The sequence below is a fragment of the Grampus griseus genome (genome assembly GCF_964374135.1).
Source record: "Grampus griseus genome assembly, chromosome: 1".
Taxonomy (NCBI): Eukaryota; Metazoa; Chordata; class Mammalia; order Artiodactyla; family Delphinidae; genus Grampus; species Grampus griseus.
Window position 1 is genome coordinate 138,187,854 of NC_139017.1, and position 24,433 is coordinate 138,212,286.

At 40.9% G+C, this 24,433-nt stretch overlaps 1 protein-coding gene across 1 annotated transcript in view; it reads right to left on the reverse strand.

The window, feature by feature from the left end:
• Nucleotides 1-24,433, reverse strand: part of TCEANC2 (transcription elongation factor A N-terminal and central domain containing 2) — a 37,817-nt gene that overhangs the window by 13,174 nt on the left and 210 nt on the right. Inside the window, exons 2-3 of the mRNA XM_082647724.1 lie at nucleotides 23,766-23,909; nucleotides 11,042-11,183 (exon numbers count right to left, since the gene is read on the reverse strand). Coding sequence (XP_082503850.1) covers nucleotides 11,042-11,183; nucleotides 23,766-23,867 — 244 coding nt within the window. The 5' untranslated portion in view covers nucleotides 23,868-23,909. The remainder of the gene's footprint in view (nucleotides 1-11,041; nucleotides 11,184-23,765; nucleotides 23,910-24,433) is intronic.

Here is a 24,433-nt window from a genome sequence, read left to right on the forward strand (position 1 = left end):
CTAGTCTTTCTACTGACCAGGGAAAGAAGTACATCAATACTCATCACAAGGAGGAAGGTGAAGGGGAGGAATGCAGAGCCCTCATTAGAAATATCTCAAGGTGCTTCCTAGTTAGCGATGCTTAGTGAGGTGCTTCTGAAACACATGCCACTTAAAGCTGAAGTCACTACTCAACACCTTCCTTTTCTGGCTGGAGTTCTCCATATCCTTGAGATTATTCACTCAGAAAACAATATTTTGTGCTGCTGGTCACTGTTGTGGATGGTAAAAACACAAAGGTAAATGAGACACTGCAGGACCTCAAAGACCTAAATTCAGGGCATTTTAATACTTTTACAGAGCACCTACTTAATGCCTGGTGCTGATACAGACATGAATGAGACACAGTCCCTGGAACTTAACCTACACTCGCCCTGCCAAAGTGTGCAAAGAAGATTTATGTATAAAAATATTCATTACAGTACTGTGTACAGCAGCAAAAAGTTAAAAACAACCTACAAGCTCACCATTAAGGGTCCAATCTGTTAAATGAATTATAGTCCATTCAAACAATGAATACTTGGCAGCCATTAAAGACTGCAATAGCGGGCTTCCCTGGTGGCGCAGTGGTTGAGAGTCCGCCTGCCGCTGCAGGGTACACGGGTTCGTGCCCTGGTCCGGGAAGATCCCACATGCCACAGAGCGGCTGGGCCCATGAACCATGGCTGCTGAGCCTGCGCGTCCGGAGCCTCTGCTCCGCAACGGGAGAGGCCACAGCGGTGAGAAGCCCGCATACCACAAAAAAAAATAAAATACAGGAAAAAAAGACTGCAATAGCTCTATGTGTAGTAACATGGAAAGATGATTACTTTACTCAGGTTCTCAGAAGAGCATGCACAGTATAAGCCAATATTTATTTTTAAAATTACATTTGTGTGTGTGTGTGTGTGTGTGTGTGTGTATATATATATATATATAAACAAACACATATATTTGTTTATACACAGAGAAAAAGAGTCTAAAAGAATTTATAATGAAATTATTAACAAGGGTCTCCTCTGAGCAGTGGGACTGTATGTATCTATGCAGTTCAGCTCACAATCTCATGGGCTGGCTCAACCTGTAAGCAATCCTAACAGCACGGGATATGCTACACTAGAAGTGCATTCAGGTTTCTTTGGAATAGAGATCCTTCCCTTCATGTGTTCCCCACCTTATCCTTTTCTCTCCCCAAGACAGGCACCGTTGATCCACCTTTATATACAAGAAATGAAGATGCACAAGTCCCACAGAGAGTCCTTCTTCTTGTCAAATCCAATGGACCTTTTCCATCGTGACATTACTTGATACCTCTGTGGCATCTGTCACTGCTGCCTTTTTCCTTCTGAAATATTCTCTTCCATTGCTTTTTGAGATATCACCTGTTACTGATTCTCCTCTTCCTTCTCCATCTCTTCTGCTGGCTGTACATGCCTTGCCCAACCTTTAATTACCTGTGAACCCCAGCTGGGACATTGTCCTTGGCCTCTTGTCTTCTTTCTTCACCTGTTTTCCCTGAGTAATCTTACCCACTCCTGTAGTCCAACTACCATCTGCAAGCAGATGACTCCCAACTACATATCTCTAGCCTAAAGGCTCTCACTGAGCACAATACCCAAATATCCAGTCCCCTACTGGACATCTCTACCTGCTTATTTTGCAAGCACCTCTAGCTCAACATTTCTAAAATGGAAAATGGAACTCATTATTATCCCCCTCAGTCCCTCCTCCTGTATTTCTTGTCACACATGGCACTAGCATTCACCCGTTATTTTAGGCTCCTTAACATTTTTTTTTTAAGTTTTTTTTTTGATGTGGACCATTTTTAAAGTCTTTATTGACTTTGTTACAATATTGCTTCTGTTTCATGTTTTGGTTTTTTGGCCCCAAGTCATGTGGGATCTTAGCTCCCCCACCAGGGATCAAAGAGGTGGGGGAGCTAATGCACCCCCTGCATTGGAAGACGAAGCCTTAACCACTGGACCACCAGGGAAGTCCCTAGGCTCCTTAACATTTCTTGCACCTTTTTCTTTTCCTCACGTCCCTCTTTATTCTCCCTGCTGCCCTGATTCAGGTCCTCATCACCTCTCCACAGGTCTACTGCAATGACTTAACTAATCAATCTTTGTCCCCAGAGTGGCCTTCTCCAATTCAACCTCTATATTAAAGTCAAATTAACCTTTTAAAAACACAATTTAATCATATCATTCCCTTACCAGAAGCCCTTCAATGGTTCTCTCCTCTGTCCTCAAGTTAATTTCTAAGTATAGATTCAAGCCCTCGATGACCTGGAACCTCTTTGGCCATACCTCTCACCATATCTCTCTCTTTCCTTCCTCTCCTCAGTCCCAGCCCTCCTACCCCTTTGGCCTCCAGGTGCTAAGTTCTAGCCATAGAAAGCAGTTTGCGTGTCCTTGATAGGATCAGGCTGTCTGGCCTTCTTACATTTCTGTACTTAGCTCACACTGCTCCCTCTGCCTAGAAGGTTTAAATGCCCACTTTTCCCTCTAAACTCGATGTAAACATCTTGGGTGCAGAGCCCCATACCTTACTCCTTACTCCACGATATATTCCCAGCTCCCAGCATAGTGCCTTACCACAAAACAATCAAGAAATGTTTGCTGAACTGAATCAAACAGTTATATTACAAAGAAAAAAAAGTTTACATTTGGCTTTCAAATTGGCTTTGTACTAACATTTGAATATGAATGCAGTGGATTGGGAAAATCACACAATTGCAAACAAAATAATGGAACTATACTGTAAAGAACTGAATGAAAAGTTTCTAATTCTTACCCATTGCTAAGAACCCTTCCTGCTTACTACTCCAGATTTTATCGGAATTATATCATTTAATTTTTTATAATTACACAATGAAGTAAACACTATTATATCTCTTTTTACAAAGAAGCTCAGCCAAGCAACTTGCCCAGGGCTTCATGGCTAGTGAGCATGGAAGCCAGGATCTGAGCACAGCAGCCTGACCCCAGAGCCTGCATACTTAATGCCCCAACACCCTGTCCTTCTCTGTTATTAGCGACTGGCACACAGAGAGTGTCCAATAAAGTTCTGTTAAGATAATGTTGTTCACCTTCTTGATATTCCTAAATCAGAAGAGCCAAAGGGCAGAAGTCTTCGACTCTCAGGCCAGGGCAAAGGAATCACTGCTCTTGGCCTGCAGGGGGCAGTACACCTCACAGATACTCCCACAGGAGCCCCACCTGGACTGGTCAGGAGGCTCTCCCAGCACCAGGGAAACCACCCCAAGAAGGGCAGGGGCTATGAGGAGACCTGGGGGATGCAAGCTTTGCAAGCAAGAGGGTGACAGAAGGAAGAGTAACAGCAGGGAAGGCACTGAGTCTGGGGCAGGAAAAGAGGAGAGAGGAGGCCTAGGGAACCCTCTTCTATAAAAAACAAGACAGAATGACAAACTTTAAATGAAAAAGGGAATTTCATGATAACAATAATGACAGTTAGCCACTGCGCTGAATGCTTTACATTTAAGTCAATGAATTCTCAGAACAACCCTATGAGGTGCTATAATGATTCCCCGTTTAACAGGTAAAGAACTAAGGAACTAAGAGGTTAAGAAACTTGTGCAGGACATGGCAAGTAAGAAGCAGGGACAAGTTTCAAATGCAGGCAGTTTGGCTGCAGAGCTCAAGTATTAACCCTATACTGTTGCCTCCAGTGATCATACAGTCCTACCTCCTCCTGATCCAGATGGAAAAAATGAGGCTCCATGACCTTTCCCCAAGGTCACAAGTTGGTCAGTAGCTACATCGAGGAAGTTAATGATCTGCAAAAAGTCATTCTTTGCTCCATGAAGTTTATGTTAAAGCAAGCAGTGCCACTGGCTGGTCTTATGATCTAGGTCAAGTCCCCTGGGTTTAAGAGTTCGGGGCTTCTGCATCTCAGCACATTAAGACAAATTCCCTGCAGGAAGCGGTCTTTTGCTCATTTAACAAACATTATCAAATACTTAGTAAGTACCAGGCCCTGTGCTAGACTTTGGGATAGAATGTTGAACAAGACACAGCCCTTTACTCAAGGAGCTCCAGGTAGGTCTAAGCACAGGAGAAGACACCTAAACAAAAACAGTGCACCAAAGTGTTACAGGTCCTAAGATAGTATTGAAGGGGGAAACCAAGGGCCAAAAGGACAGAGGAGTCAATTTGGCTGGCAAACGGGCCAGGGAATATCATGAAAGAGGCAATTCTCGTCCAGAGTCTTGACAAGCAGTAGACTGAATTAGAGCATAGAACCTGAAAGAGCACAGAGTAGTTGGAGGGCTGTGGTAGGCAAAATAATAGTCCCCAAAGACATCCATGCCCTAATCCTCAGAACCTCTGAATATGTTACCTTACATGGAAAAAGGGACTTTGCAGATGTGATTCAGGTTAAGGACCCAGAGATGGAGAGATGAGCCTGGATTACCTAGGAGAGCCCAATCTAATCACATGAGTCCTTAAAGGCAGAAGAGACAGAAGAGTGGGTCAGAGAGATGAGGTGTGAAAAGAATTCGACCCACCATTGCCAGCTCTGGAGATGGAGGAAGAGAATCACAAGCCACAGAATGCAGGTGGCTTCTAGAAACTGGAAAAGGCAAGGAAACAGATTCTCCCCTAGAGTCTCCAGAAAGGAATGTAGCCCTGCCAACACCTTGATTTTGGCTCACTGAGACCTGTACTGAACTTCTAACCTACAGAAATGTAAGATAATAAATCTGTGCTTTTTAAACCACTAATTTTCTGGCGATTTGTTATGGCACTATTCATAGATAATGAACACAGGAACTTATCAGCAGTTCAGGACTGCTGAATCTATGGGACAACTTAAGAACAGAAGGCCATTTGAAAGTTCCTTGCCACTAACTTATCCCATGAACTTGGGCAAGTCAAATCACATACCCATTCATTCACTCACTCACTAACTCATTTATTCATTCAACAAACATTTTTTGCTTCACCAAGACGATTATGTTTCATCTGGGTCTTAAAGGACAAGTAAGAGCTTGCCGTGGACAAAGGTGCATCTTTGGGTTTCAGGAGGTGGCATGACATGGCATAAGTCCACCTTAGCTTTGTCGCTTATTATTTGGTTTCCCGACCTGGGGCAAGTTACTTTAAACTCTCTAAGCCTCAGTGTTCTCATTTGTAAAATGAGGAAATCAGTGTTCTCATTTGTAAAATGAAGAAATAATAATATTTACCTTATAGAATTGTTATATGGATCAAATGAAGTCGTAGATGTGAAAGCACTTTGTAAGTACAAGGTTTTTTGTTGTTAATCAATTATAAATGAAAATCAGATCAATATGATGGACTTAAAACTTCTCCCAGAATATTTATACCTACAGTATTGCAGAAGTGGGGCATGCCTGCCTACCAGGTTGAGTGCAAGGTCTAACTCCACTGCCTCATCAGCCATTTACTTAATATCCCCGCCCACTGGTTTCCTTTATAATAAAGGTATTCAGACACAGAGGCCCCATTAGGTGCTAGATCCAAAGGCTTTTGCCCAGCTGGCCCTCAACTTCCCAGACCACTTGAGAACAGTGAGGTTACTCACTTCCCCTGCCTCTCAAAACACTCTCCTTGGGCTTCCCTGGTGGTGCAGTGGTTGAGGGCCAGCCTGCCGATGCAGGGGGCACGGGTTCGTGCCCCGGTCCGGGAAGATCCCACATGCCACGGAGCGGCTCGGCCCGTGAGCCATGGCCGCTGAGCCTGCGCGTCCAGAGCCTGTGCTCCGCAACGGGAGAGGCCACGGCAGTGAGAGGCCCGCGTACCGCAAAAAAAAAAAAAAAAAAACTAACCACTCTCCTCCTTAGCCCGCGTGTCACTGCACAGCCCTGGTTCTCTTCCTCTCTCTAATTACACTCTTGCCTCTTCACCGGCTCCTCTTCCTCTTCCCATTTCCCTGCCACGGATATTCTCCCCAGCTCAATCCTTCAGCCCTTTAATCTTTTCTTTTACTCAGAGAATTCATCCACTTAAGTGATTTTAAGCAAATGCTTCCAGGCAAATGTCTTCCAAATACATATTTTTAGTCTAGTCTCTCATCTGAGCTTCAGTCCTACATCTCCAACTGCCTGCTGGACATTTGCACCTAAAGAATTTATGTCAGAGCAAACACTGACTAAAATGAAAATACTAGGAGAAAACTCCCATTTGAAGTACACAAGAAAAGGCACTAAATTCTGATTTAAAAGAGGTGAGCTTGAGCAGATGGCAGAACCCATAGAGATGGTCCAGTAAAATTAAGGCACATATGGCTGGGATTCAGGGCACAATGGCAGTCTGCTAACCAAGAAAGAACACTGCCCCAAGAGACCTGGATTCTCATTACATCTCTGGTGCTAACTCACTATATGGCCCTGGATAAGTCACTTCATCTCTCTGAGTCTGAATTTCCTTGTTTATAAACTGAGGTAGCTAAATGGATTTAAACGTTTATGACATTGACATTTATAAAGTTCAGAAACAGAAAACAAAAACTATAAGATCTCAACAGTAAATGGACAAAGAACACAAACAATTCACAAAAAAAGGACAAAGTGCCAATAAACAAACAGAAAACAATCCATTCTATACAGCAAATGAAAACAAGATGCTATTTTTACCCAGTAAATTAGTAAGATTTTAAGAAAACTGTAGCAATGTAAATTGGAACAGTATTTCTAAAAATCTAAGATTCAGAAATGGATCAGGACAGGAGATGCATACCCAGGAGTTTTCTGAATTAAGGCCTCAGTTAAGCTGGAGAAGTGGACGGCTTCTGGCTAAGTGCTCTAAAGCAGCAGCCAAAGACTGAGGTCTGAGCTTTCTGGAAAAGTACCTCCTGTGAGAGGACGGGGACAAAGACGGAAGAAACAGAGAAAGGCGAGAAACAGGAATAAAGAAAGCTAGAAAGCGCCATGGAGAAAATCTTGTTTGACCCTGTCATTTTCAATTTGATGAACATATCCTGAGCATCTGTTATATGCCACACTAATGTTTGAAATGCATTGGTGAATAAAATATATTGCATGGTCTTGCTGGCATAGAGTTACTGTACAGTAAACAAAAAATAACTCAGTAAATAATTAAATAAGTAATTACAAACTCAGATAAGGGCTTGAAGGAACTAAACATTTAAAAAATAGATAAAGAACTGGCAACAAGTTCAGTATCATTCATATTGACAGAAAAGAGAGTAATCAATGGTCTCAAGTTCACGGTTCTGGGAAGATGAGAACTGAGATAAGACTACTGGGTTTGGATAGAATGAAATCTCTCGTGTCCTTAGAGAGAAGAATAGTGTTTGTGGGAGAAGCCAGCATGGAAATAATTCAATGAAGGAGGGGAAGGGGCAGAAATGGGAGTTGTGATTATTAATCATATTTAAAGGAATTTGGCTATAAAAGGAAGAAGTGAAACGAGGTATCTGGAAAAGATGGCAGACAATTAAAGGAGAAGATTTAAGTGTATCCGAAGGTAGAAAGAGAGAGCCAGTAAAGGGGGTATGGGTGACAACAAAATGAGAGGCATCATGGCATCCTCATCTCCACAGTCAATCCTTACCAAGTCTGGTCCATTCTCCCTGATAAGGTCTCCCTACGAACCTGTCACTCAACAGGTTAGGTTCTTTCCTATTTTAAAAATTAGAACTTTCTTCAATTCCACATTCCTTTCTGATATTGCCACCTCTCTCTTTCCTTTCAATACCAAACTTCTTGAAAGAGTTGTCTGTTTTCACAGTTCATTTCCTTACCTCCTTCTCACTCCTCAAGCTTCTGCCCTTAACCTTGCTTTTGAAACTGTCCTTACCAAAATCATTAATGACCTTACTTTGTAAAATCCAACGTGCAATTTTTAGAATTCGCTTCTTTGGCCCTTTGAGAACGATGGACACTGCTGACGAATCCCCTCTCAGAAGCCCTCCTTCCCATTCCATGACAGCGTTCTCTCCCATTTCCCTGCTCACACCTTCTCCATTTCCTGTGAGCCTCATATATTGACGTGCTTCAGGATTTGGGACTTGGCTCTTTGCTTTTCCAAAATACTCTCCCCAGGCAACTGCCTCAGTTTCTAACTATATGCTGATGATGACTCTCAAGTATATATTTACTGTCCCTCCTTAGCTTTAGCCTTGTACATCCAACATTCTGTTGGACATTTCCTCTTGGATGTCCCACAATAGTGGGACACTAAAGAAACTGCCCAGAATTTTTTGAGAGACAAGGAGACATATGAGCTAAGGGGCATGGAAAATAAAAGATCTAACAAATTTCTAATTGTAGAATGCCAGAACAAATAAATAGAGAGAATAAAGGAGACGTGCTTTTGAAGAGATAATGGTTGTAAAACTTCTACAAATGAACATAAATCTGCAGGTCCAGGAAGTAGAATATATCTAGGTTAAATTAAAAGAAATACATGCTGTGATAGCCTGTCTACAAGATAGCCCCCAATGATCCTCACCTCTTTGTATTCATAACCCCTGTGTAGTTGTCTCCCAACTGTACCCAGGCTGGTCTGTGTGATCAACAGAATATAATAGAAGTGATGGTATGTTACTTCTAAGATTAGATGATAAAAGACACTATGGTTTCCATCTTGGTTATTCTCTCTCGGATCACTTATTCTGGGGAAAGTCAGCCACCATGTCATGAGCAGCCCTATGGGGAGACCCAGGTGATGAGAAACCGAGGCCTCCTACCAGCAAACCCATAAGTGAGGAGTTAGGAGCAGATCTTCAAGCCCTGGTCAAGCTTTCAGATGACTACAGTCCCAGCCAACAGTTTGACTATAACCTCTTAAGAGACCATGAGCCAGAAGCACCCAGATAAGCAGCTCCTTGATTCCGGACCCTCAGAAAACCTGTGTGAGATAACAGACACTTAAGCTGCTAAATTTGGGCATAATTTTTACACAGGGACAGGTAACTAATACGCATGCTAAGACCAAACAGTTTTGAATGGCTTACAAAGAGTCTTCTCCATCTGGTCCAGACTCTGTCTCCAGCTTATTACATTTCAAGTACACAAAACTTCTTTTAGTTTTTGCAGTGTACCGTGTTCTCTCCCACCTCCAGCCCTCTGTACAGCTCACGTGATATACCCAGGCCTGACACATTCTTTAACATCTTTTCTACTCCCAACACATATACTCCTTGGGCTAACTTCTCCTCATCATCAGAGCACTCATTGCATTGTATGATAAAGTCTTGTTAAATTGCCTGTCCTTCCATTAGACTGCAGGCTCCAAAAAGGTGGGACAGTATCTGTCTCCTTCATCATTATGCCAGCATAGTTCCTAGCACAAAGAAGGTACTCAGTAAATATTTGTCCCTTACAGCCCACAGGATAGGGACAGGCAGGAGGCTAAAGGTGGAAGAATGTAAACATTCTCAGGCAATGATCCAAATGAATCTTCAGGCTAGCAACTGACCAAGGAACCCGTATATTCCATACAACCTCAGGTTATGGAAAGGCCTGGGATAGGGTCAAGACTCAAAAGTTGGATGGTTTCCAGCTCCTCTTAAGTTATACCCCCTTGTTGTGGTTTCATTATGATTCTTGAATTGGAATCTCTGAACATCAGACACACCCTTTCTTGAAAGCATATTCACAATGGTACTCAAAGGACAAATAGAAATGATTTTTTAAAAATTGTCATCTGTTCTGTATTTGTAGGACAATTCCAGACTATTATGTTGATATTTAAGATCTGATTGTAAGTGGTATTTGTGGTGTGCCTAAATATGAACATATACATACACATATGTACATGTATACATGTCATAAAATATTAACCACTAGTACCCTCTACTGGTAGAAATACCTTATCTGCTCATATGAATGGTCTTATTGCCCTCTAGTGACCACAACCTATAAAGAGAAAATCTAGCAGCAGATGGGAGACTCTCCTTGGCTATAATGATAGGGTTTTATGTTCTTTAAGCATCTAATTTTCTCAGATTCTGGTTTATATTACAGGGGTGCAACTCTCAAGACTCTTGGGGGAACCTCTGGGGAATTTCACACAGCTCTTGCCAGCTGTTAGCGCCAGTCTGAAGCTGCTTTCTCTCCTGCTTCTCATGAACAAGAGGTCAAGGGGAGGCAGAGAAGGCAATGGCTGCACTGGTGAGGGCAAGAACAGCAGCTGTGAACGACTACCCTGGACCCCCTGGGGACTTGGGAGCAGCTTGAGGAACACATGTTGGCCCTCCCTCGCATATTATTCACAGTTGTGTACTGTACTAAAATGGTAATTCAACGTAGTTCCTGACTTACCTCTTAAAATATCTCCAATGCTGTAATAAATGATGTAGCAGCAAATGTTGCTATTATTTTGTTTTTACAAACCATGCTTTGGAAGTTATTTCTACTCAAGACGGAAAAGCCAAGATTTAAGTGAAATGTCGCCTCTTCTATGGAGCCTTTTCTGAATTCCCAGATGTAAGACTACTCTGTCCTCTGTGCCAGCATATACCTTGTACAGATCAGAATGGTACCATGGACAGTATTTATATGCTTTTATTTTTAACCTATATTATTTTACTACTCCCATTTGTCAACCTGCTTGTTTCTCCACCAAACCCTAAGTTCCTTGAGGTCACAAATCATGTCTTCTTCATTTTTGCACACCCAAGCATCAAGCACACTCAAAACGTTATCCACAGATCACGCTAGTTACAAGTTCATGCAGTAAGTACAGAAACTGAAGCAAGCATTTAAAACTTTGACAAAGTACTTCTACTTTGTTCTACAAAGTACTTCTACTTCTACTTCTATAAAAATTGTTATAATTTTTTTAAAAAGTAGGGCTTACATTTTGTATATTTTAATTTCATTTTTCTGGTAATTTTTATTATATTTTAAAAGTATTAGTCTGTAACCAATGGAGAATTTTTTAAACAATGATCTCTTACCACAGATAGTTTGAGAAGCACTGATATGATAGATAATGTCTGAGGGAGGGAGGAAAGGAGAAAGAAGGAGATAAAATATAAGCACTTATAAAATTCGGAAGGAACATACCTATCCTTGTTGATTTTAACACTTCCTTGGAGGGTATTTTCTTCTTTAATTCTCGTAAGGCTTCAACTAGATTCTCTTTGGTTTGATCAGGAAGCTCCAACATAGTTTTCCATCTTTTTATGTCTTCTATAACCACAACTCTCTGAGAAAAAGAAAAGTCATTTGGAAAATGGAACATTTTCATTAGAAAGACATCTGCCTTCACCTGAGCTAATGGGGCTCCTATTGACATATGAATTATTGATTATGACCTGAACCAAAGCACAATATATGTGATGGCCCCAAATGATGGGTAATTGCTTAAAAGCAGCTCCTGCTTACTGCAAACCAGGAAGAGGGTTACATCTATTAGGAAAAGTGCAAGTTTTAATCTTACCATGTCAGACACCACTGGGCACTTAGCACTGAGAGGCAGTAAGGAGGGGAAGAAAAGAAAAACGATGCTGAGGTGAATCAACCTTATAGCTCACTTAAGTATCTTAATTCATAGGCAAGGACAGAGAGCAGAGAAGTCATAAAGACATATTTATTTCAACAATAAAAAGCACACTTCAACAGCTCCCTACCTCCTAGATGGTAACTCAAACCTTCTCGTTTGAAGAATTTTTTAAAACTTTAAACACATAAAAAGGTAGAGAATAACTCACTATTTATAATGAAAAAAAGTTAACATTTTGTCGTTACACATAAAATAATAAAACACTGTAAAGTTCAAGTCTCCTTACACCCTTCGTCCTTCATTCCCTTCCTTCCATTTCTAGAAGAAACCACTATCTTAAAGTTGACACGAATCTTACCATTAAGTGTAAAATATTAACAATTAAGGAATCTGGGTGAAAGGGATGAGGAAGGTCTTTGTACTGTGTTGCAACTTTTCTGTAGTTTTGAAATTATTTCAACTAAGAATTTTTTTTTTAAGTAAACAGGGAGACAAAAAAATAAAGTCGCTTTTATAATTGCACACAAAAAAATTTTTTCTTGCTTTTATCAATATTACCCTGGGGAGGTGGGCCCGGGTAGGGACTGGGAAGGGGCACAGGGGCCTCTGATAAATGTCCTGTTTCTCGATCTGGATACTGGCGACACAGGTGTGTTCTCTCTGTGAAAATCTGTTAAGACGTACATATTTGTCTACTTTTCTACATGCATGTAATAGTTCAATAAAAAGCAACCCAAAAAGTCTCAACTCCCTCCCTGGCTGGGGTCTAGCCTAGCTGCCCGTGGTGGGAGAAGGGGATGTCTGGGGACTTCTCTATTTCCCCACCTCTGCTTCTCCTCCTCCCCCATCTGCTTGTTTGCTTTGGTCTTTGGCCCTTCCAGGTTCGAAACTGGGAAAAAAAGCAGCAGTAAGGGAAAGCAGAAGCCTTATTTTTGGTTGTGATGCTACGCTCATCAGGTTTCAGTGCTCTCTAGACTTGGCAGATATTCATGAGACGTTATTGTGGTTCCGTGGAGAGCTCCCATGGTTGAGATCTCACCTGCAGTTCCCACAACACTAGCAAGGCCTCTTCCAGCCAGCGGCTTACAGGTCCACCCTAAGTCTCCAGTTTCTGGCAACTGCGTCACCCACTCTCTCTGTAGGGGTCCCACTGCCCTTCCAAGGATCCTTGTGAACTGAGCTCCTTTAATTCAACTCCAGGCCAGTTAGCATTTTCTCCACTATGCCCACATCTTTGCCCTGAAAAACTCTGTGCATAACAGCTTTCCCACAGCAGCCACTTCTCCTTCTTGTGGCATCAGTTGCCACCCTGTTTTTAGACTTTCCCAGGCACAGGTCTGGTCTCTGTGTCCACCAACTCCAGGAACTGAGGTCACGTTCTCCAAGTGAAAATACCATAGCCCTCCCACTTTATCCAAAGGAATTCTATCTCCTCTCTTTCTTTACCTTCAACCTTCTTTTTTTTTTACCTTCAACTTTCTTTATTGCCTACGGTAGGTGATAGGTTCAGGATTCCAAAACTGGTCTTCATTATCTGCCTTCACAAGTTCTGTATAGATGGTCTAGAATAACATTTGGGAACACCATTTTATAGCTATTCCTTTGTTCTCAGCCTTTAGGAGCCCTAGCCAAAATTGAGACAGAGCCCTTTTTTATGATCTGTTACAATATAAAATAGTATTAGTGTTAAATGGTATGACAAATAAATCGATGAAGCCAGGTAAGGGATATTTTCAGTAGGAAGAAGGTGTAAATATAATATTCTGCAGCTTGCTTTTTTCACTCAGTATAATTTCTTGATTTATCCATACTGATATGTATAAACCCAGTTGATCTATTTTAATAGTATTGACTATTATTCCATTATTTTTATATACAATGTCTTAGAATTTTAAAATCTAGTCCCTTAATGGATATTTAGGGACTTTTTCCCCCCTCACATTTTCCCTATTATAAACATTGCTTCAATGAACTCCTGCTTATTATACACTCATATGTCTTCCATCCTTTACTTTCAACTTTTTTCTGGGTCATTATGCTTTAATAGCCTACGGCTGCTTTACTTTGCTCCTCCTCCCCTATCCAATCTGAGAGTTTCTATCTTTTAATAGGCATGTTTAATCCATTTGCATTTATTATGATTACTGATACACTGGACATACTTTCTCTTTGCTTTTTTCTTCTTTTCTTATCTTTTATTTAATAGCCTGAGTTTTCTTTAATCTTGTTTTTTCTTTTATGGCTTGGAAGTTATACATTCTATTTCTATCATTTTAGTGTTTGCCCTTACAAGTTTTAAGATACTCAATGAAATCTATACCAGTATCCTCCTCACAAGTCTCTACCTTCTGAAACGCTTATTAGAAATATACATGGTCTCTGCCTGTCCTTCAAGTCTCTTAACTTGTCATATTTCTATTTCTGTGGGATGCATTCTAAGTGATTTACTCAGATCTAGCTTTCAATTCAGCATTTCTCTCCACAGCTATGACTTACCTACTTTTAACCTGTTCAATGTGTTTCTTTGTCAACAAATATGCTTTTTCATTGGACAAATTGTTTTTTTCTCTAAATCTGCCTGTTTTCTTTTCATACTATCCTATTCTTATCATTTCTATTACTTTCATTATCCTGTGAACATTTTAAACATATTTAAGGTCTCTTTCAGACTGTTATCTCCGCTTCTTGGAGTAGAAATTCTATTATTTACATCTGCCTGCTCATCCTCCCTCCTGGTAATTTATTTTATTGTAGAGTTTTGTAATTTTTGACCATGAATTCATCTTTAATGGAGACTGTTTTCCACAGGAGTCCTGTGTACTCTAGGTTGTGAAGTGTCTTAACAGGGAAATCTCGCCTTTGCCTTTGCCAAGGCCTTTGGATTTCCCTGGTTCTGGGCCAGTTTTCATGTTAATTTTTCAGCTTTGCAGATAGCACGAAGTTAAAAATATATATACACACATAGTAATAAGTGTGAGGTTCTAATTTATTATGGTCAACTCTTTTTGAACTCAAACCCTGAGATGATACAATCTTCATGCTGATTCCTTGGACTGGTGGATGGAATTTTTCTAGTTCATTTTTCAAAAGCATAGTAGCCCTGTGTTGACTCCCAGCTTCATGTGGCCTGAAGCCTTATCTGCTGTCCCCATACTGGCCCTAAAACCCCAGCCCCTAAACTCTGTACCTGGTTTGCATGGAACTATATACAAGCATACCCTGTTTTATTGCACTTCACTTTATTGTACTTTGCAGATACTGCATTTTTTTTTTTTTTAACAAATTGAAGGTTTGTGGCAACCCTGCAACGAGCAAGTCTACAGATGCTGTTTTTCCAACAGCATTTGCTCACTTTGTGTCTCTGTGTCACATTTTGGTAATTCCTGCAACATTTCAAACTTTTTCCATTATTATTATATTTGTTATGATCTGTGATCAGTGACCTTTGATGTTACTATTGTAATTGTTTTGGGGTGCCACAAACCATGCCCATACAAGACAGCAAACTTAACTGATAAATATTCTGACTGTTACACCAACCAGCCATTTCCCCATCTCTCTCCCTCTCCTTGGGCCTCCTTGTTCCCTGAGACACAACAATATTGAAATTAAGTCAATTAATAGCCCTACAATGGCCTCTAAATGTTTAAGTGAAAGGAAGAGAAACATGTCTCTCACTTTAAATCAAAAGCTAGAAATGATTAAGCTTAGTGAGGAAGGCATGTTGAAAGCCGAGACAGGCCAAAAGCTAGGCATCTTGCATCAAATAGTTAGCCAAGTCATAAATGCAAAGGAAAAGTTCCTGAAGGAAATTAAAAGTGCTACTCCAGTGAACACACAAATGATAAGAAAGCAAAACAGCCTTATTGCTTATATGAGAATGTTTTAGTGCTCTGCACAGATCAAACTAACTACATTCCCGGGGAGGGGGGGTGATGGTGTGATGAATTGGGAGATTGGGATTGACATATATACACTAATATGTATAAAATGGATAACTAATAAGAACCTGCTGTATAAAAGATAAATAAAATAAAATTCAAAAAAAATAAAGAAGTATAATTGATAAGTTAAGAAAGGAGAGAAATCAGAATCATAAAAAAACAAAAAAACTAACTACAACATTCCCTTAAGCCAAAGCCTAATCTAGAGCAAGGCCCTAACTCTCTTCAATTCTATGAAGGCTGAGAGAGGTGAGGAAACTGCAGAAGAAAAGTTTAAAGCTAGCAGAGGTTGGTTCATAAGGTTTAGGGGAAGAAGCCGTCTCTATAACATACAAGTACAAGGAAGCAGCAAGTGCCTAAGTAAAAGCTGTAGCAAGTAATCCAGAAGATCCATCTAAGATAATCAATGAAGGTGGCTACACTAAACAACAGATTTTCAATGTAGACAAAACAGCCTCATATTGGAAGAAGATGACATCTCGGACTTGCATAGCTAGAGAGAAATCAATGCCTGGCTTCAAAGCTTCAAAGGACTGGCTGACGATCTTGTTAGGAGCTAATGCAGCTGGTGACTTGAAGTACAAGCCAATGCTCATTTGCCATTTTGAAAATCCTAGGGCCCTTAACAGTTATGTGAAATCTACTCTGACTGGGCTCTATAAATGTAACAACAAAGCCTAGATGACAGCAAATTTGTTTACAACATGATTTACTGAATATTTTAAGCCCCCTGTCGAGACCTATTACTTCGAAAAAAGATTCCTTTCGAAATATCACTGCTCATTGACAATACACCTGGTCACTCAAGAGCTCTGATGGAGATGTACAACGAGATTAATGTTGTTTTCATGCCTGTTAACACAACATCCATTCTGCTGCAAGGAGTAATTTTGACTCTCAAGTCCTAGAAACACATTTCTAGGATACACGTATCTAGAAATAGATTAGAAATACATTTCGTAAGGCTATAGCTGCCATAGATAGTTGAGTCCTCTGAGGGAAAAGTAAATTGAAAATCTTCTGGAAAGAATTCACCGTTCTAGATGCAATTAAGAACATTCATGATTCACTAGAAGTCAAAATATCAACATTAACTGAAGTTTGTAATAAGCTAATTCCAAACCTCATGGATGACTTTGAGGGGTTCTAGACTTCAGTGGAGGAATTAACAGTAGATGTGGTGGAACGTGCAAGAGAACTAGAATTAGCAGTGGAGCCTAAGGATATGACTGAATTGCTGCAATCTCATGATTAAACTTTAATAGATAACGAGTTACTTCTTATGGATGAGCAGAGAAAGAGGTTTCTTGAGATGGAATCTACTGCTGGTGAAGATGCCGTGAAGATTGTTGAAATGACAATGAAGGATTACATAAACTTAGTTGATAAAGCAGCAGCAGGGTTTGGTAGGATTGACTTCAATTTTGAAAGAAGTTCTACTGTGAGTAAAATGCTATCAAACAGCACTGCATGCTACAGAGAAATCATTCATGAAAGGAGGGTCAATTGATGGCAAACTTCATTGTCGTATTTTAAGAAAATGTCACAGCCACCCCTACCTTCAGCAACCACCACCCTCATCAGTCAGCAGCCATCAACATCGAGGCAAGGCCTCCACCAGCAAAAAGATTCCAACTCGCTGAAGGCTCAGATGATAGTTAGCATTACTTAGCAATAATTATTTAGCAATTTTTAAATTAAGGTATGTACATTTTTTTAGACATAATGCTATTGTACACTTAACAGATTACAGTATAGCAGAAACGTAGCTTTTATATACATTGGGAACCAAAAAAAAATCGCATAATTGCAGTGGTCTAGAACGGAACCCACAATATCTCCAAGGTATGCCTGTTATCTCCAGCTCTGGGTTTGGATTTCCTCTTTCTTCCTGGCACCTGAGTGTTTCTCTTTCTTCTTTTCAAGCTCAGTTCTGTATTGGAGACTTTTTTTTTCGTTTTTGGCTGCACCATGCGGCATGCAGGATCTTAGTTCCCCGACTAAGGATGGAACCCACGCCCTCTGTAGTGGAAGAGCAGACTCTTAACTGCTGGACTGCCAGGGAAGTCCCTGTACAGGAGACTTTTTATTGAGCATTTCTACATGGCTGGAATGAGGTTGGGGTTTTCATATCCGATCATTCCAGCATATGGAACTACAGAAGCCTAAGCTCTTTAGTATGGCATAAAAGGTCTTAACAAACATGACTTGGCTCCTGAAATCCTTTTCAGCCTCACCGTTGGCTCAACATACATCAAATTATTTGAAGCTGCCTAAACAACCACAGTATTTCACATCCTCTGCCTGGGATGCTCTTTCTCTGCCTGAACCACATGATAACACCTACTTATTTTGAAAGACTCTTCAAGAATCACCTCCTGTATGAAGCCTTACTTGCCTCTCTCCAACCGCATCTGACCAAACTCCCTTTTGAGTTTGTAATCTGCACAGGCTTCAATTGCCCCATCTGTACTTTCTGCAAATAGTTATCTACAAGGCTGTCTTCTCCATTAGACTATGAACAACTTGAGGGCCAGAACAATTTCTTACTTGTCTCTCTATCCCCAGTGTGCAGTAGATGTAATTGAACAAAGTTATATCTACCCTCAAGGACTAAGTACAGTACAGTCTTCAGATCTGAAATATTAGGGCAAAAATAGAAAAATATAGCAGCCCGTTCCAGAGAATTCCATATACATACAAAGAATGTTTCCCTATTTTTGTCCACATATGGGCCCCAAAATGGATACTGCAAGTTCTTATCTGAATTATTTAGAGGAAAAAGGGAAGTGGAAATAAAATATGAATGGGGAAGCTATAATGAGTAGTGGAATGGTTACTGCCAGAAAGAAAAGGTGCTCTCCAAAATACCATCTGGTCTTAACAGTTGTGGATAGCTGGAATATCAGGTTTGGTAAAACCAATTAAGGAAGATGCTTCGCTCATAAGCAATAAAATGGGCACCATTCCACTGGTGGGGGCAGGGGACAACATATTGGCTAGTCAATCCTACAAAGGGAGTATAAAGATTTATAAAGCATTCTTAAGTGCAGAACCTAAAATAATTAGCATCTTTTCAGAATCTTTGCATTTAAAAAAATCTCCTAGTGCAACCAACAGAAGAAATCACTTTCCCTTAGGAAGAAAGAAGAGATTAACCAAATTAACCTTTACTATTCAAATGTACACCACATGAGCTTACTGAGTGTCACTTTTATTGAATGTGATAAGGCTATGGCAAAATTACTTGTAATATGCTGATAACAGAAGTACAATGGTCCTAATATTCCAAGATTTTTATACCTCCTCTGCTGGCATTCAGAAACCTCCACTTTTCTTTAGTTCACAGACTGTGGAACCAGATTTTCTAGTTCAAATCCCAGTTCTGCCACTGAAAGCTTCATAACTTTGGACAAGCTACTTAATCTCTCTGTGCCTTAGATTCTTCATCTGTAAAATATAAATGATAAAACCATCCATTTCACAGAGCTATTATTAGAAGTTAAAGAGTTAATATATGTAAAGCACTTAGCACAATGCCTGGCCCACAGAAATGGGCTCAATAAATGTAAGCAGGAATCATTATTACTATCATCATCATCATCATTCTCAGCTCTAGTTTTACTACACAGCCTCTTTTTTTCCATACAAGAAAAGAGGGAACTATTTATTAGCTTTTATTGTGTGCCAGGCACAATGCTTAGCCCTTTCAATATGCATTTATTTATTTAGCCCTCATAACAACCCTGCAGGTTAAATATTATTTCTGATGTTACTGATGAGGAAATTGAGGCTTGAATATTCAGCAGATTCTTGTCATTAAAACATGATAGTGGTGTGTGAGAATAGTCACTTGGCAGAACGTGGACCTAGTTAACTCTCTAGAATTCATATTTAACTCAACTTGTTTTTAATTTGCCATTGTATACACAGGAAAGTAAGCATGTGTGCATGCATAAACGAAAGACAACAGCAAGTACCACTTACTGAATGGTTATATGTCGCTACTTCCCTCTACCTAGCCAAATCTTTCCATCTCTTTAAGGTGCTCTGACCACTAAAACAGATGCTGAGCTCTTTCCTCTCTTAACTCTTTTTTTGGTCTGCGTTGGGTGTTTGTTGCTGCATGTGGGCTTTCTCTAGTTGCAGCAAGTGGGGGCTACTCTTTATCGCGGTACGCAGGCTTCTCATTGCAGTGGCTTCTCTTGTTGCGGAGCACTGGCTCTAGGCACGCAGGCTTCAGCAGTTGCAGCACACAGGCTCAGGAGTTGTGGCTCGCGGGCCCTAGAGCGTGCAGGCTTCAGTAGTTGTGGTGCACGGGCTTAGTTGCTCCGCGGCATGTGGGATCTTCCCGGACCAGGGCTCGAACCCATGTCCCCTGTATTGGCAGGTGGGTTCTTTTTATTTTAAGGCTCATACTTTTATCTTAAATTTTTCTTATGTTCCCTAAAGTACCTAGCACAGTACTGAGCATAAAGTTGTTTCACAGTAACATTGGTGGAGTAGCTTACTATCCAGACCCAGCAAGGGCATCCCCAAATAATGATTATTGTTTATTCAAAAAATTTTTACATACAATGTAGCAGGCACTGTGTTAGGTCTTCAAGCAGAATCAGAACATAAGAGACTGCAGTCCCAGTCCTAACAGTTCATAATAGATTGGGGAAACTACAGGTAATCAGATAATTACAATACAGTAAGGTAAGTGCTACAACAGATATTTGAACCAAGTGCCAAGAGAGTATCGAAGAGGGAAAGATTAATTCCCCACAAAGGACCCAGGAAGCATTTCATCATTCACTTATTTAACAAATATTTATTGACCACTTAGTATGTGCCAAGCACTGTGACAGGTCCAAGGATGGAGAGGTAAATGAAATGCCCAAGGTCCCTGTACTCATGAAACAATCTAAGATTCACTTGAGCGGGATGACAAATGGGTAGGAATTCACTCTGTAAAAGATGCAGGAAAGGGGACCAACATCAAGTCAAAGCCCTGGAGACATGAAAGAGAATAGCTTAGATAGAGAAGAGCAGGAAATGGGGTGTGGCTGGAATGCATTCCCGTGAACGGGGAGCTATAAGAGATGAGGTGAGATGGCACCTCAGACAGAACAATAGAAAGGGTCTCACATGCCATGCCAAGGCTTTTAGAGTTTAATTCATTTGGTCATTCAGCATGCCGCAGGGTGCAGCCAAAAACCAAAAACCAAAAACTAACCATTTCGTCATTCAGAAAAATGCACCATGGTCTTCTATATGCCAAGCCCCATGCCAGCTACTGGGGCCACAAAACCAATAAGACATAGTCTTTCAAGAAGCTGAGAGTGTAGCGGGACACAGGCATGTAAAGAAACACTTATTATATAGCACAAGTAAGTGCGATGGTAGAGGCATGTTAAGATATAGGGATGGCTTAGAGAAGGGAGAGATTAGATTGGCTCTGTATCTGGGGGACAGAGGGTGGTTAGGAAAGACCTTATAGCAGAGGAAACTCTTGACTAGGTCATGCGAACAAAGGATTTCATAAAGTAGCTGATAACAGCAAACACTTACATAGTATTTAGTATGTGCCAGGCTCTGTTCCAAGCACTTTACATACATCGACTCACTCAAACTTCATAACTACCTTATAAAATAGATATTATTATTAATCCCATTTTATAGATGAGGAAAGACACAGAGAGGTTAACTTGTCCAAGGTCACACAGGTAGTTTAAGTGGCAGAGCCAGGATTTTAACACAGGTAGTTTGGCTCGAGTCTGTGTTCTTAATTACTGTACTATATTGCCTCCAAGACAAGAGAAAAAAGCCGTTCAAGGCAGACAGGACAGCATAAGCAAAGGTACAGAGGTATGACAGAACACAACATCTTTGGGAAATTGTGAGTGGTTGACACTGCATGGAATGTAAATAAGAAGAGCAGCAGGGCAAGCAGGTACCAGGTCACAAGAGGGCCTTGGGTACCACGTAAAGAAATGTCTTTATCAAAAGGTAATTTGAAACCACTAAGGGAAGTGGTTTCCTCAGGCAGGGAGGTGACCTGAGTAGATTTTCTTTTTTTTTTTAAAGACTTATTTCTCTGGCGTAAGTGTGGAGGCTGGAATGACAGGGGATGCCAAAGGCACAGAGACAAGTTAACAGACCATGGCACTGGTCTAAATTCAACAAGATTTTTTTTTTAAATAAATTTACTTATTTATTTATTTTTGGCTGAGTTGGGTCTTTGTTGCTGCACAAGGGCTTCCTCTAGTTGAGGCAAGCGGGGGCTACTCTTGGTTGCGGTGCGTGGGCTGCTCATTGCTGTGGCTTCTCTTGTTGCAGAGCACAGGCTCTAAGTGTGCGGGCTTCAGTAGTTGTGGCCCGCAGGCTCTAGAGCGCAGGCTGAGTAGTTGTGGCGCACAGGCTTAGTTGCTCCGCGACATGCAGGACCTTCCCGGACCAGGGCTCGGACCCATGTCCCCTGCATTGGCAGGCGCATTCTTAACCACTGCGCCACCAGGGAAGCCCTCAACAAGATTTTGAATTTAAAGTGGGAGATGTTAAGGGCAAAAAGGATTTTTAGGAGACAGAATTGAAAACTAGATATAAGAGAGAAGAATTAAGGATCGTTTCTAAGTTTCTAGTTCCAGTTTCTTGGTATATGGATATAAAATAAATACAGGAGAATAAAAAACAGGTTTGGAAGAAAAACTATTGCATTTAAAGAGAATGTTGTTCCATATGCCTATTGTTTATTCCAATTCCATAATCTTCACTTGGCTCATTCTCATCATCACACACAGTTATTCTCAACTGGGGCCCACGTGGGGACACAAAGGGCAGAAGGGTCAGGTGAAGGTATATTAGAATCTGGGTATTTGTATGTGAGTGTACATGTAGTTCAATTACTACCATCCTCTTTTTCTTCCAGACAGTCTGATATCACAATCCTGCCCACCACCATCCCTCACTGAGAATCACTACTGTGTACAGTTATCCATGGATACCCTGAGAAACAGTTGAAAACCTTGAATGTGTTCCAGGAAGTCACAAAACTGCAAAACTAGGAGAGATTTTAAAGACCATCTAGAGCTCAGTAGGTCTCAACCAAGGGGTACTTGTAAATATGTAGGGCATTTTTGGTCATCACAATGGGACATTGCTACTGACATTTACTGTCTGAGTGCCAGGGATGTTAAATTTTGTGCAACTCACAGGACAGTTCCAAATGATGAACAATTATCTTGCCTCAAAGGACAACAGTGTTCCTTTGAAGAAACACTGCTATAGGTCAAACACTACATTTTCTAGATGAGGACAAAGTGAGATCCCAGAGAAGGAAATGACTTACTAAAGATCACACAGCTGCACAGTAGGGCCTAGAACCCAGGGCTTTTGTTTATACTCCCCTTTACTGCTTTCTAATCTGGGTCTGGTAAGCCTGTGGCACATCTAGAAGAGAAATCCAACTGAGTATATCAGTCAAGTACTCAGGAGGCCACCTTGTTATCACAGTCCTTTGTACATTTTCTCTAGCCCCAGATCTCACTCTCACCTTCAGAGATCTAGTCTAGAGGTGCAAGTTTGGCAGTCAGCAGCATGGGAAGCCTTAAGATGAATAAGATCACCCTGGCCAAACACATAAAATGTGACAAAGCTCTGGGGAGCACAAACATTAGTAGTCTAGTTGAGAAAATAGGAAGCAATAAAGGGAACCGAAAAGAAAAAGTCAGTAATGTAGGAGGGGAGGTTCAAGAAGACAAAGGGAACTAATTACAAACGGTTTTTTGTTTGTTTTTAGTGAAGTAATAATTACCACTAATTGGGTATTTATATCCATTGATTCAGTGTTGGTTGTCTATCCTGTATCTATTCCTTGCTTCTTCCTTGCTAACAGAAATCAGACAGTTTGAGGTTGCAAAGAGTCTATTTTAACAGTCTCTCTTCCAATCTCAGCTGTCGCTGTAAAGGCCACGTGATACGATTCTGGTCAATAGGATATGAGGGTATGGTATCATCACCCAATCTTACTGAGTTTGTACAGGGAACACAAAATCATATTTGGTACTTTAACATTCCATTTAATAGACAAGAAAATTTTGCAAAAGAAGAATAACTTAGGGGGCTTATCCTACCAGCTAGCAAAACATACCACAAAGCCAAAGTAATCAGAAGAGTGTAACATAGCGCAGGAATTGATAAACAGGGTATGACGGAAACAAACCTGGAGTGGTCAGGAACACTCTGGGGAGAACGCACAGAAATAGGTAATTCATAGGTCTTCCATAGTAGAATTCCTCCAGACCTCCTGCTATCACAGTCCTTTGCACATTTTCTCCACTCCCAGATCCCCTCTCACCTTCAGAGATTCAATCGTGGCCTGCTTGTAAATCTTTCCTCCAGGAGCTTTCTTCTGAGGACTATTCTGGATTCTGGGTGTTCGAAGGACGAATTTATCCATTGCTAGGGGACTCCAACTACCTTCACGTGTTTGCACCGTGTTCTGCTCAAGAAAGAGGGCAGGTTCTAAAACGTCATCAAAGCTTCTGTGATGTGTGTTCCCTAAAGTGACACAATTGGGTTCTACACACTCTGGAAGCATTCCTGAATTATTAGGACTCTTGGGTGAAATTCACAGGAAGATTTCCTCCTGAAAAAGAAACATCTTCCTAAAAACGGAAAAGTGTATACAATGATGGGTCTACTTCCTGAATTAGGAGGTGTCTAGCTTTCAGAAGTGCACACTGTAGAGGGGCTTCCAATACTGGGCCAGGCGTTGAACCTGGTGACTTCTAAAGCCTCTTCCAACTTAGGTTGGGTTGTGGCAGGGTTAGAGTTCCCCCGGGTTCAATGAAGCTGTCTTAATTACCGCACCATAGCCACAACCCCAAGGGTTCCCCTAGTAACCAATAACCAACAACCTCCTCCAGATCTCAGCATGGTCCTCTCAGCAACCAGTCATCTCCAGGAACTACTCCGTGGTCAAAGGACCCTAACCACGACTGTCCTGCTCTGATCCCAGAGCAA